General features: G+C 36.8%; 2 protein-coding genes across 2 annotated transcripts; one reads left to right on the top strand and one right to left on the bottom strand.

Annotated features, from left to right (window-relative positions):
• Positions 1 to 3,044: 3,044 nt before the first annotated feature.
• Positions 3,045 to 8,428, top strand: LOC137942440 (acyl-coenzyme A oxidase 4, peroxisomal). The gene is made up of 13 exons (XM_068788079.1): positions 3,045 to 3,148; positions 3,907 to 4,011; positions 4,600 to 4,706; positions 4,819 to 4,896; positions 4,985 to 5,108; positions 5,212 to 5,285; positions 5,387 to 5,446; positions 5,553 to 5,662; positions 5,849 to 6,008; positions 7,255 to 7,331; positions 7,406 to 7,577; positions 7,664 to 7,756; positions 8,111 to 8,428. The coding sequence occupies exons 1-13, from the start codon at positions 3,118 to 3,120 to the stop codon at positions 8,240 to 8,242; spliced, it is 1,323 nt and encodes a 440-aa protein (XP_068644180.1). The 5' UTR covers positions 3,045 to 3,117; the 3' UTR covers positions 8,243 to 8,428.
• A 2,680-nt stretch (positions 8,429 to 11,108) lies between these two features.
• LOC137942695 (protein PSY3-like) lies at positions 11,109 to 11,729 on the bottom strand. Its single transcript, XM_068788428.1, has 2 exons — positions 11,607 to 11,729; positions 11,109 to 11,511 (listed from the first exon to the last, which is right to left on the bottom strand). The coding sequence occupies exons 1-2, from the start codon at positions 11,701 to 11,703 to the stop codon at positions 11,366 to 11,368; spliced, it is 243 nt and encodes an 80-aa protein (XP_068644529.1). The 5' UTR covers positions 11,704 to 11,729; the 3' UTR covers positions 11,109 to 11,365.
• Positions 11,730 to 14,890: the final 3,161 nt, after the last annotated feature.

The following is a 14,890-nucleotide window of genomic DNA, read 5'->3' as shown; positions in this document are numbered from 1 at the left end:
TAGTATTAAGTGGGCCACAAACTCTGTATGCTCGAACCAGATCAAACAAAGGATGTTTCCTAATTTTTTGTTCAAGAACATTTGAATTTTTTTTTGGAACACGAATAACACTTTCTTCTTTTCAAAATGTTTTTCAAAGCTTAGAATTTATTCTTTGTATCTCTCATATTCTATAACACTATTTATAAAGCTTTCTACACATTCTAAAAATCTCCACCCTTTGATCTCTGGGTTGATTTGACCGTCCAGATCTATAACCGAATTGATTTGATGGTTCAGATCATCAATGCCCAATTTGACCATCAGATCTATAATTGCTTTGATCTAATAGTTTAGAACTGTAACGACTTTGATATAACCATTTAGATTTGTGATGGTTTTGATCTAACCATTCATATTTGTTACCTTTTAATCTGAGGATTCAAATTTGTAACGACATCATCCAATGGTTCAGATCTATAACCGCATAATTCGATGGTTTAGATATGTAATAGTCATTCCAATGGTTTAGATCTGTAACCATTTTCATCGAATAATTCTAATCCTCATCCATTCCAATAGTCGGATCAATCTGATCGTTTAAAAAAAAAACTCATCCTGCCTTAGCCCCAAATGTCATGGTTGTGACATGTGGGCCCCACACACAAGTGAATGTGTGTGGCAGACCACGCACGAGCAAGGCCACGCACATATGTGTGCAAGGGTGCCTTGCGTGCACGTGTGCCTATTTCTCACACACATTAAAAATCGATAGAGGGTGAAGAATTATTTAAACTCAAAAGTGTTGGAAGATGGGCCCAAACCCATACGACCAAGAAAGATTCACATATCTAAGAGTATTGTAAGATGAGTCACACGACAAAGGAAAACCCACATATCTAAGAGTATTGTAAGATGGGCCACATGACCAAAGAAGACCCACATATCTAAGATTATTGTAAGATGGTCCCAAGCCCATAAGAAGTAGGACCCACCATGATTATCACGAGCTAACATCTTTATCACATAAGTTGGAAGATCAAGTGGGATTCGCAAAGATAACCACAAGCTGGTTGGAAGATCAAGAAGGACTCACAAAGATAACCACAAGCTGGTTAGAAGATCAAGTGAGACCCATAAACATAACCACGAATTGACATCTTTATCTTATGGTCACGTCATTATAGAAGAGTTCTAATTTAAGTTATGTTGTCTTCTATTTATATTAAGTTAATTAATTATGCTTGGACTTATCTTTAAGTGTTATAGTTTGGGTGTGATTGGGACAAAGATAGTTTTATTGTAATTGGACTTTACTAATTTCCTCTATTATAAATAGAGGTTCATGTATTTTAATTATAATAAGTCAATGAAATATTTCTCTTTTCCATAAATTCAAAAAAAAAGTCCATATTATTTTAGCAATATAGGACTAAAAAGGACAAGATGCACCTATCATTTTCATCATGTCTTAGTTTGTCTATTTATAAAAGGATAAGACATAAATCTTCACTCATGTAAGGATATGTTTAGGGTTTAGGCTTCAAGCATCATACGTCATAGATAAACTTCATCCATCATGGTCAGAGTTTAAGATTCATATGAAACATCAAAGTGAACTTCCCATATTAAATGAAGTATTGGTGTCGATCTATATTGAAGAAAAAACATTAGAAACTTGATAGAATCAAAGAAGACTAACTTCATAAAGAAGAAGCCCAAAAAATACCTTGGTAACTTTAAACAAAATTTTTGTAGAAGGAACAAAATAGGATGATAGATTATGTTTGTGAAAAATTTGGTCACTTTTTTAAACAGTGTAAACAAAGGAAAAATAAAGGGCAAGGTGATAGTACGATTCCTTAGGCAAACATAATAATCAGAAATTGCTCAGCTCAAACTAATGTCAAGTTAATTACATTTACCTTAGAAATTAATCTAGCATTTAATTCAATCGATTGGTGGATTGAGGCAAAAAGCAACTGATCACATTGGTTATGATACTATTAAAGAAACTGATGATGTTGTGTTTTTTTTAAATGTGTTCCAATTGAAAGAAAATAGAAAATCATAAGTAGGAGAAACCTCTAGATACCATGACGAGGATACTAAAATAATAACACAAACTGAACTTACGAAAAGTAAGAGACCTAGGATAAAAAAGAACCTAGGAGATAATTTTTACACACTCCTCATAGAGGATGATCCAATTGACTTTTACTGCAGTGATGAAATCTAGTGAGGTGTCCCTATGGGAGGAAGCAATTAAAAGTGAAATGGATTCAATTATTTTACATTATGCACGAGTATATTGAAAAACTTACCTTCAGGCTCTAGACCAATTGGATGAAAATGATTTTCAAAAGGGAACATAATCCCGATGGGTCCATAAAAAAAGGCAAAACTTGATTAGTTGCAAAACGTTTTAGTCTGAGAGAAGGCAATCACTAGTAGTGACACTTATTCACCAATCACTTGGATAACTATAGTTCAAGTGTTTATTGCATTGATTGTATCATATAACCTAAAAATACTTCACATGGATGTTAAGAACGGTGAGGATAGTTAAATTATTGGGAAAGACTGTGTAGGTATACAAGTAACTTGGATAAAACTCATCGAGACACTATTGAAAGACTTCTTAAATATTTGAAAGGTACTATTAATTACGAAATACACTATTCTGGATTTTCTATCGTACTAGAAGGGTGCAATGATGTTAACTAGATTTCTTATTCTAATAACACTAAAGGCACTAATGGTTTTGTATTTACACTATATGGTGGGGTAGTCGCTTGGAAATCATCGGAGCAAACCTTGATTAGGAGATCTACTATGGAGGTTGAAATGGTAGCATTACAGTTTGGCCCCCAACAAAGATACAAGGATCCATCCTAACCCACTCTATTTTTAGCAAGTCAAGATTGATAACGCTATGAGTGATGGATCTAACGTGACGGCGTTCACCGTTTGGAAAACGTCATTTGCCAATATCCAGATATTAATTGGATTGCGTGCCACTTTTCTCTTTCCTTGTATATATATCATTTGTTCTCATCGAAGAAGGAAGCTTTATCGACTCTTCTTCTTCTGCTGCCTCTTGAATTCCCAGTCTGCCTTTCCGTCGAAACTGACAATATGGTTACTTTTTCGTCGTCTGCAAACCAAGGTACGAGGAGTATTTTGATCTAGCATTTGATCCAAAAGTATATATTTATGGAAATCCGCAAACATTTGATCGTTCTAGGATCAATTAGTGATTCTTCCGGTCAAGGCGTCTTTTTCGTTTCGTTATTCGATTCCTGTTTTGCCTAGCTGAAGCACAAGTCACGCAGAAAGTGGAGGTTTTGTTTTTAATTAATTGTACTTCTTCATGAGTGCTACGCGCGGTTTTGAAGGTTCATCTGGTTGTTGTAATTCGGTATGGATGTGAGAGTCAACTGCTTTGGAAAATCAAGTTTTTCACCGTTAATATATATATATATATATTTTTTTTTGATCGCTTAGGATAATTCTGTTGCCAGGGACCATTTTTTGGTCCCCTACTCTCATGGTCTCTCTACTCTCATGGATTGGATGTGTCTTAACAGTTATACACGATATACTGAAGTAGAATTTTGGATCCTGAGAAACAGAAAATGATACATAAGTTATTTCAAGAATCAGATAGAACCAACAGAAACGAACTGCCAAACTTATATTGGATTAAGATTTTATGAGGTTTCTTAGATTTGCTTTTTGCAAGCTACGCCTGTCCCTAAAGTCATATGCTTTATACTGTGTGAAACATTTTTTTTAACCTTTCCCCTTCAGTCACTGTTGTATTTATTAGTGTGCATTATAAAGGTTCCTGAAACTGCTGACTCAACTACCTATTTCAATACGGTCACATTTATTACCTAAGACCACTCTTCTGCTTATTTACAGGTGGGTGTTCCAAGGAGCAAGCTAGCTCATCTGTTGGTCTACCAGCATTGGACGTTTCCAAAGCATTTCCTCAAGCAACACCAGCATCGATTTTTCCTCCATCCGGTGATGATGCTATTACCAAAAGATGATTGTATATTTGATTTTAGTAATTGTATTACCTGAGTCAGTTGCCACTTGGTCATCTTGGCTTGAATTGAAGAGGCTTTCTATGAGTTTAATGGTTAAAATATTCATAAAGTTTTTTATATATCTAATATTTGCTACTTTGGTGATTTAAATTACTCTTTGTGTCATGTAATGTCATGCATCTTCTTTTCATTTTTCAATTTAATGTATATATAACTGTCTTAAATAATATGTACATATGTGATTTAAGTTCTGGGCTGTATCATGAGTTAGGTCTTTTGCACACAAGCATATGGATTGGCCAAAACAGTTTGAAAAGATCATTGAACCTGGAAAACAGTGTTATCATATATCAGTGATAGTAGGATCTCCTCTCTGCATTCCTATTGGATTCTCAACTGATATGTCATCCCCCAGAATTCTATTCTCTGCTCCTCATTTCTATTCATGTTTAAGTATTGCAATAGTTAAATTTATAACCTTTGGCTTGAAACTTCAAATTCATTTCAAATGAGATGCTGTTTTCATCTGTCTAACAACTTTTAAAACGTATCTCATCTGCAGTTTCAGATTATTACCAGTTTGATGATTTGTTGACCCCAGAGGAGCAGGCCCTTAAAAAGAAGGTTCAGGTGGTCATGGAAAAGGAAATAGCTCCAATCATGACTGAGGTATTATTTTCTTGTATATCATTTGTCAATAAATTGTTACCGACTGTCTTAGTGAAAGATGTTCTAACCTTGTACTTGTATGTTATGAATGCATGCCAACGTCTATTGTTAGTATTGGGAGAAGGCAGAGTTTCCGTTTCATATTATTCCAAAGCTTGCTGCGTTGGGAATTGTTGGTGGGACCATTAAGGTACAGCTATGTGGTGATGTTCTCATTTGCATAACACCGATGCCAAAGGACTACATTTAGGCTATATAAATTGTTTTTAGCAATTCAGGGATATGGGTGTCCTGGTCTTTCTATTACTGCAAGTGCTATTGCAATGGCTGAAGTGGCTAGAGTTGATGCAAGTTGTTCTACTTGTATTTTAGTTCATTCATCCTTGGCAATGCTGACAATAGGTAAAAAACATTCTGAGATGTCGTTTTGTTTTTCTTTTGTCCACTTTTAACTAGACAATTTAAAATTGGTACTAAAATTATATTTTTTATTTGGTGAGAGTAGCATTGTGTGGCTCTGAGGATCAAAAGCAGAAGTACCTACCGTCATTGGCACAGTTTGATAAAGTTGCTTGCTGGGTATGCAGATATTCTGAGTCTTTACAGCTCTCTCTCTCTCTCTCTCTCTATATATATATATATATACTATATGGTCATTAATTATTTTATTAATAATTTAGGGTTTAACTGAGCCCGACTTTGGAAGTGATGCAAGCTCTTTGAGGACAACAGCAACCAAGGTCTATTTCTTAACCATTTTATATTGATAATCTGTTATAATGTAATTTTTTTTTGTCATTTCATCTGAAAATCTTCATATTGACTTTCTTGCTTTGTGATGGACAGGTAGCAGGTGGATGGTTACTAGATGGTCAAAAGCGATGGATAGGGAACAGTACATTTGCTGATGTTTTGGTCATCTTTGCTCGGAATACAACAACAAATCGGATTAATGGGTAACTACACAAATAAGAAAATACACTATGGTGTTTGAAAGTATTAATTACTGGTCATAGCAGTTTCCTACTTCTGCTTTCTGAGAAAAGAAAGTGGTATTTGGTTTTTGTAGTAAAATTTCTAGTTCTGAGGATAAATTTGCAAAGCTTGTTATTTATGCACTGTTTGTTCTTCTGGGCTTCCAGATTTATCGTGAGAAAAGGTGTCCCTGGATTAAAGGCAACTAAAATGAAAAACAAAATTGGCTTAAGGATGGTACAGAATGGTGACATTCTCTTAGAGAGAGTGTTTGTCCCTGATGAGGACAGACTGCCTGGTGTCAATTCTTTCCAGGACACAAACAAGGTAATAGAGTAAGCCAACTTAGTTTTAAAATGAAATTTGAAGTTTACTCAGTACAGTTGATATGATGCTTGGCACATAAGCAGTTCTGTAAGTTCCCTTTGAATCTCTCTCTCTCTCTCTCTCTCATGATCATGATTGATGGAAACTACTGATCTTTTTCAAGGCATTCAACCTGAATTTAATCACAACAAAACAGTTTATTAGATGCAGAGTTATGCCACATCTGAGAAATCTAGTTGCTTATCAAGCTTTAGGTTCACCGGAACTTCTCTAATTAGTGTTCAAGAAATGTAGGCCAATATTCTGATGTACAGTGTGAGACTGCAAACCATGCACAGAATCCCTACCTACCATGTTTAGTTGGCAGCCTCTCTAAGGCTGCTGCGATACATGTCCGATATATTGGCAGCAATGGCACTGGCTTCTGTGGAGACTAGGAGATACTTCTAAACTTATCATAAGCATCTGTAATCCTGGAGGTTCTCCACCAAGAAAGGTGAAAAAGGTTCAAAACCATGCAATAAAGAATCCATCTCACCTACCACACTCTCTGACCATTGACTGGAAGTAGTTCAATAGCTCACTGACTAAATGACTGTTTGTATACCATTTGGAAGATGGTTTAAAAGCTATAGACCATTCTTTCCTTATTTTGTTGCCTGTATGGAAGCCATTGGCAGCAAAATGATCATCCAACTTGTGGGTTATTTGATGGTATCCCTTCTACTTTTGGCCCATGAGAACAGGTTCATGTGAGCTGGCTTTTGCTAGTGACTATTATTTAGCCTCCATAAAAATGGTTCACCAAACATTCTTACAAGGCTTTCCATATGAGCTCGGTCTCTGGAGCCACACTAATAGGGCTTAAAGCCTTTTTTCGAATTAAAAATGGAGTCAACTAGCATTCTTGGGTCAAAATAGTCAATATTTTGTGTTTTAATTTTTCACATGGTTTTGAATGTTGATTAGTGATGATAGTAAAACAGGGAAGGGGCCGGTGGTCAGTCTCCTTCACCGATTCTATTTAAGATCCTTCTCTGAGTTGAATAAATTAAAAAAGTGAGAAATTGTTTCATGTTTTATTTTAAGCTCTAATGGGGGGATAATGATCTCACTCATAGCAATTGGCATTACAACGTCTGATAACAGAATTAAGAAGAGCTTTATTTGCTGATATTTTCCTCCAGTTTATTGCTGAATACAGAGAGAACTTGAATCTCTGGAACAAACTCTCATTTTTGTGCAGGTTCTTGCTGTATCACGTGTTATGGTTGCGTGGCAACCAATTGGCATATCCATGGGTGTGTTTGATATGTGTCACAGGTACTGATGATCTTTGCTTTTTGTTTCCTTTATTTAACTATAATGTTGTTCTAAACGACTGTCTGATAAATTAGATATTTGAAAGAGAGGAAACAGTTTGGAGCACCTTTAGCAGCATTTCAGCTTAACCAAGAAAAGCTTGTTCGGATGTTGGGCAATATCCAGGCAATGCTTCTAGTTGGTTGGCGCTTGTGCAAGTTATACGAATCTCAGAAAATGACTGCAGGCCATGCCAGCATGGGCAAGGTGGATTGCTATACTATGATGGGTGTTCGTTGTTAGACTTCTGATTTCAATTTATATTTACTAGTGTTTCAAACTTGGATTTTTAGGCATGGATTACATTGAAGGCGAGGGAAACAGTTTCTCTAGGGCGAGAGTTACTTGGTGGCAATGGAATTTTGGCAGACTTTCTAGTGGCAAAGGTTTGTGGAAGTTTTGTTTGCGTTGATCTTCTACTAGTGATGTTTCTGATGGTATAGTTGTGTTGTGTGTGAAAAATACTTTTGATGTGAACTGGAAGGTCTCCAGGATGTCAATTTGAAGGGCATCCAGTAGCCTATGTTATACAGGATAGATAGCATATTTAGGTGATATGAGAGGGTTTCGTGATGATCTACTTGCATTTTCTGTAAGAAGATCCTAGTACGAAGCCATTCTTACATGCAACCTGTCTAGGTTGCCTGAGCATGCGTTTAGTTTAGAAGAATGCTGTGGTCATTTGATTCTTCAATTGAGTTTTTGACCATCCTTCTTTCTTTTTATTATTCTGGGATCAGGCTTTCTGTGATTTGGAGCCAATTTACACATATGAAGGTACTTACGATATAAACTCCATGGTGACTGGAAGAGAGGTAACAGGAATTGCAAGTTTCAAACCTGCTGTCTTGGCAAAACAGAGTCGCCTGTAATAAACACTCTTGCATGGGTTGTCCTGTTGATCCGCAGCAGCCAGCAGGGAAGCCACTTCAACTCCTTTCTCTCAAATTGAATTTCACATTGCAAGCTAAAATACTGCCATGAAATTAGCTTTTTAGTTTTTTAGCTTGTATTATAACAATATACATGTATTAATAATGTAAGGTTGCCTTTTCCCTCTCCCCTTTTACACCAACTAAAGGACAACAGGAAAGAAACTCGTTCAAATCCTGAAATGGTTTATTTATCAAGCAGCTACATTTGAAAGCACAATTCCCTGCTTCACCACCCTCTGTTTCAGTTTGCTAGTGAGCATATGAAGCATATGTATCTTGACTTCTCCCAAGCATATAGAGCGTCTTCACAGATATATTCACACAAAAATAGCATAATCTGGTCCAATTGTTTTTCTAATAGTCTTTCAGTTGATTGTTTTTCTAATAGTATCTAGATTGGATCCAGGTACTATCCAGATTTTATCCCTATCTGGATATGAAAATTCGTAGATACTCAAAATTTTAGTTTTGTCGGATCAGATTCAAATATCAACAAGGTTACATTTTGCGTAAGAGTCTTAGATAAAAGGGGGGCGAATGATTAAAATAAAAGAAAAGAAAAGAAAAGCAATAAGAAGGCACTGGCTAGAAAATGTGGAAGATGGGGGGTGCTTTGTAGAATAAGAGGAATACGGTAGAGGGCATGTTGGTAAATTACCAAAACTGAAAGGGTATAAGAAGCACAAAAAATAAATACCAAGAGAAAGGGGAAAGAAATAGGAGAGGAAGTGCTCGGCAAAGGGAAGAGGAGAAGAGGAAGAATTTTAGGAGAAGAAGAAGAAGAGAAGAGGCAAATTTATTCATGTGTCTTCCTTCTTAATTTTTGTTCAATTATGTTCTCCTCTTTTAGTTATCTAGAAAGAGATCTTTGACCTTTAGTCCTTTTGATTAAGTGGTGTTGGCCTAGGTGGCTTCTTAAGGGGGGATCATGCACGTACCATAGGGACAAATAATTTTTTTTGTTATCGATGTTCCCCTAGTGGTAGTCACCACCCAAGAACCCTTGCTTGGGAAAAATTCACTATTTTTAAAAACTCTAATAGAGAGGCATGTAGCTCAATACACGATTTTTACACCACCTATCTCCCCAAGAGATTGTTGTTAGATTATAGCTCTAGTTAAGTTTTTTTATCTAGATTTTAGAGGTCTTAGATGAATCTTTCACAAATTTAAGGAAAAAAAAGGTAAAAATACACCCTTACTTGGAAAGATGTTTCTCTTTGAGAGATTCAAGTTTTATTTTCCTTTGTAGCACGATGTGAAATGATGAAAGAGTTTTGACTATGTGAATACAAGGATTTGATGAAAGAGGATTTTTCAAAGTATGATACTCTCTCTTTCACTCTAAAGCACTTTCAAAGGAATTTGTATGATTGAGAATAATGACTTGAGTATTTACTAATAAATATTCATTAACTTCTCAATACATGGTTTGGTTTGGGTATATAAAACTTTCCAAACTTAAACTAGCCGTTATTTGTCCGTTTGCAAAAATTAGTACATTGATTGATCAATCATAGAAAAGTGATTGATCGATCAATTGATCATAATGACTACTTTTCTGTCAAACAATGACTTATTGGTCGTTAAACTGATAAATCAATATGTTATCATTGGTCCAGAAAAGTTATGTTGATAGACCATTGACAAGGAGATGATATATCAAACAAAATTCCCTTTGGTTGTGTATTATAAGTATGATTAATCAGTGTAATTCCTATGATCAATCATGTTTTATGTACCTTACTGGTAAAGTTATATCTGATTGATACTGATCGATCGTTCCGTGTAAGATTTGCTTGCTGGGACAAAAATGATCGATAATACTTTATAACATGAAATAGCCATATTATAGATGATCGATTATTGCTAGTGGTTGATAGATCATTCTAATGCCATTTCAACAATGTTGAATTTTAAAGCATGAAAATATTTTTCTCTATGTGATTTGTATATTCTATATGATATTTCTGAACATGTCTAAATGAAAATTATGACATGAAACTCCAATTTCATATTTGTACTTAAAAAGAAGAAAATCTAGAATATTTTTTTATAAGTTACTGAGTTCGGACATATAGCTATTACATTTGAACGTAGTCTTCTCCTCCTCCCTTACCGCGTTCGCCGTGGACGGAGGCTCTGGGTCAAATTCTTGGTCGCAAGGGGTGTCTGGGGTTGTTTAAGAGAAGTCGGTGCGTTATTTCACGGTGGCATGAAGCAGTATGATTGGACTAATGATAAGCTCTTGTGGCAGAGGACGGCCTACCATTCAGCCAAGAAGAACTGCTTCTCGTCGTCTGTCCTCTTCTTTCTCATTTTTCTCTTCGTGATTCTTCTATTTCAAATTATTTAAATTTTTCCATAGAAGGATATATATTGTGCCCTTTTCTGTTATTGGTTCCACTTCTTTTTTGTTTTTGTCGTCGATGCCGGGTTGGATTCTCTCTGCTGCAGATCCTGATGGTAAGAAAGAAAACTACTCACTACTTGCTTTGATTTACATCTTTTACTAAACAAAATGAATAGTTATTACAAATAAAAAATGTGTTCTTCGTGAAGTTTTTTCCGTCTTTTCAGATGCCTAGTATTCTCCTTTTTCCTTTTTGTATTCGTTGAGTTGTAATCAAACAAACCAGGATGTTTCTTTTTCCTGGTCGTCGTCTATTTGAGAAACTCTCTGGTATGGGTCTTCGTCCATTTGAGAAATGGCCAAGAAATTATCTTAATATAATGAATCCGCCATTAAAGTTTGTTGCCTTTTTGCTTCTTACTTTCTGCTGCAGCAGCGAAGACGGAAACGGGAGGAACCCCAACGGAAAAACATATTTCCATTAAAAAAACACTCCGTCACCCTGCTATCTTAGCTGGTCCTGCGACCCAAAATCCCACCTTCTTACATTTAAACACCCCCCAAAAAAAAAACAAAAAAAAAAAAACACGATAACCCAGTCGAATAACCGACACATATAAAATAAATTAAAAAGGCCAGAATCCACGTCCGATTATCCCTACCCGTTATAAATACATTGCTATAAGAGTAGCACGAGTCACGGGATGTCAAGGGTTCCTCCGTCCTCCTCCTCCTCCACCACCACCGGAGTTTGCCTTCGGTTCATGCGGCTCATGTCCCTTGTTCGCAGAAGGATCGCTGTAGTCGTTCAAACTCGCCAACAGAGACCTCCCCGTCGGACCCGTCTCCACGCCTGAAAACCAAAAACGGAAAACCAAACCTTGAAACTTACGACACGAAATTAATTCCGGAAAATGCAGCTTTGTTTCGATTTAAGGCTTAACGCACCGGTAATGGTGACGGTGTTTCTTGCGGATGAGACGAGAGCCATGGCGAAGAAGAGGCAGCAACAGAGCGCGACGACGGAGTTACGAGGCAATGCCATGTGGTCTTCTTCTTTGTTGCTTCCGTTGGGTGTTCGGATGCCGAGGGAGAAGGGTTATTTATGAGGACGGTTACTGTCTTCTGACACGTGGCGTAAAGTGATTTGAAAGGGGAGTTGACTGAATTGATCGTGGCTGCAGGAAGTGAATCTGTACAGACGGCAGGAGCTGACGTGGGAATTTGAGTTTTCGTCGTTGCAATTATTGGCTTTCAGTTCCGTGAACTGTTTTCTGTTCCGTTTTTAGGATGTGAATTGCGGGCACTATAGCGACTAGATTCTATAATCCACGTGGCCAATTTAAGAAAGAGTTATGCCATGACTTTCTTTGACTGTGAGATGATTATTAGACGCCTCAATGGACACTTTTCGATATTTGAAAGATTTTTTTTTTAAAAAGAGATCTGTTTTTTTAATTATTTTTATTAACATAAATATTTATGGATTTACTCAACCCGAGTGAATTTGGTCACCAAGTTAGAAGTTGGATTTGGAGAGTGTGAGAGAAAGAGGGTCAAATATGACCCTTCAACTCAATTTCATGCAAAAATATGAAACCCTAACCATTCGATCTTGATCAACAACAGAGGCGAAACATCCCTGTTCGACTCTCTCGCTCACTTCTAGTTCCCCGTCCATTCGTTCTTGATCAACAACAGAGGCGGAAACATCAGAAGTTTGGAGAGTCCCAAACTGCCACTATGACACCAGATCCGTAGTTCTTTTTCCATCTTGTGCTCCTTCGTGGCTTGATTGGTTGGGTCAGGTTTTTCTTCAAAAACATATGTTTCCTTTACTGGAAGAGGTTACATATACGCGCTCGATTGTTTTTTTTAATATGAAGCAGAGAAGTGCATGTCAAGCTTTCAAGTTGTGACGATCAGAATGAGGGTTCGGTTCCCTCTCATCGCAAAAAGGCATGAAAAATGAGAAATGGTTGAATCTGGTTTTCCAAATTGAGCAAAACACAGTAGTGGTTTTGCCACTGAGGGGAACTATTTTTTGATGCAGTTGATGGTACAACGTTGTTAGATCGCAGGCATTTCACCAACAACGAGCTTCTAATGAAAGAGAAGGTTTTCTTGCACAGAATAATTTGTCTGGGTAGTTAATGAAATCGACTCTGCACTAATAGTATACGATGGAAGATAATCCAAGCTCGTTACCCCTCCTCCCCCTTTTCACAGGGATGAAATGGTCATTTTTATCTCCATGGTTTAAAATCCTTTATCTCGTTGACGACCATTTAATTGGTCTTCAACGAAACGTAGGACGCGCGCTGCTTTCGTTTTGTGTTTTTTCCTTCTCTCTTCTCGCACCCTCCTCTATGGTGTGTCCTCGTTTCTCGTTTTTTCCTCCTCTCTCCCGCCCCTCTATCTCTCTCCGAGCGGCGAAGCCTTAATGGACTACGGATTCACCACCAAAGAAGTAGGAGATTCCGTCGGCAAAATTTTCGCAAGGGTTCTCTATTCCGGGGGGGCTATGAAATAGAGCTTAACAGGTTTCCGAGAGCCCTCTGTCTTAGAAACTCTTAATGCGGTGAAGCCCCAATAGGCTACAATTCGCTACCAGAGAAGTAGGAGACTCTGTTGGCGACATTTCCGCTCAACCTCCGTCTCAGCAGCACAACGATAAACGACCCATATGCAAAATTTCCGTAGAAGGAGGAAGAAGGCTTCCGATTATAATTTTCCTAAGTTAGGAAAATTTAATCAGCGCAGAACGCTGAGTCGCGCGCCGGACCGGGCTTACTAAATCGAGTCAACCCAGACCAACTAAAAATAAAATAAAATAAAATAAAATAAGCTCCTGTTTCGGGCGTCCAAAGGGTGGACATAGCTATCGCGGATGCTATTTGGGCACAGGTGGAGATGTCGGGATACAAACCCTACTTTCGAGCTTGAGGACAAGTTGTATTGATCTGTTCCGTAAATTCGGTTGGAGCTTGATTAGCTACCTGTATTGATTTTCTTTGTTTGTCGTGATCTCTGGTTTTTCGGAGCCGTGGGAAGAAGACGCTGTTGGAAAATTTGATTTTCCTAAGTTAGGAAAAAATTAATGTGGCATCGGTTCAGTGCCTAACGCAACCCAACAACCCAGCACTATATCAATTTTATTACTATATTAAACTTCATATTTAAGTCTCTGGTAAATAAAATATAATTAAAATATATATTTGATTAATTAATTACTTTTAATTTTGTGAAAATATATTAGTAATTAATACCATGAAAAAAATCTATCTTATGTTATTAATATAATATTTTTTTATTTATTAATCATATTTATTTTTTATTTACTCCATTGTATTAGTGATTTAGTAGTGATAATTAAAATATTATTAACTCAAACATTTGGTTTAATTAACTCATTTTTATAATTAATAAAATCAATGGTTTTAAATTTCGAAAATGAAGATTAACTTGTCTATATTAACACCATCTTCGAACATGAACTTGTCCACACTAACACCCATTTTGAAGATGAAGATCATGTAAATGCATGAGATGAAGATCAAATTTCTAGTTTGTTGACTAACCCCCCCTAAAGTAATTTCAATGTCGATGTATATCTCCTTGCCAAAACAATGTTTTCTCACGGGTATGTCTGAGGTGGCAAATCACTTTCCGCATAAGAGGAAATAGAAAGAGATTTTGCAAAAAAAGAAAAACCACACGTGGAAGAGAGCGAGAGAGCAAAGAATAATTCTTCAAATTCATTGTCTCATCCCACACCCTTGAGATTGAGGCTCCTTCTACAAATTTTAACAATTTGTAGCCACGAGGGGGGGGGGGGGGGAGGTCATTAGTGAGAGAAATTGTAATGGAAAAATCCTTTCATGTTGACACATGTCTCAGGGTACTCTACACCAAGTTTGTGTACCCTTCAGTGATAACTGCTAAATTTTGCTTTATTTTGTTGAGGAATATCCAAAAATGTCTAGACTGAAGTTTGTGAGGCTTCTTTCCCAGTCATAAACATCGTACTTTTCTAATCATTGATCGTGGAGGAATTGTTTTCACCAAAATCTACCATTGGAGGGTATGGAATATATTTTTTTGTTGGAAGAGGTATCATAATTTATTGAAGATTAAAAACTCCCGATGCATCTGAAAATCAGAGGTTAAAGAGGTAAAGTTAATTGGTTATATTCCGATTTCCGAATGTTGCAACGAGAATGCCTTTGTTC

This window comes from Aristolochia californica, unplaced genomic scaffold (assembly GCF_029961685.1).
Source record: "Aristolochia californica isolate CCGP_79_NKW_82.1479 unplaced genomic scaffold, dmAriCali1.0.hap1 SCAF_10, whole genome shotgun sequence".
Classification (NCBI taxonomy): domain Eukaryota; kingdom Viridiplantae; phylum Streptophyta; class Magnoliopsida; order Piperales; family Aristolochiaceae; genus Aristolochia; species Aristolochia californica.
The sequence above is the reverse complement of the archived record's forward strand: the minus strand, read 5'-3'. Positions and strand labels throughout refer to the sequence as shown.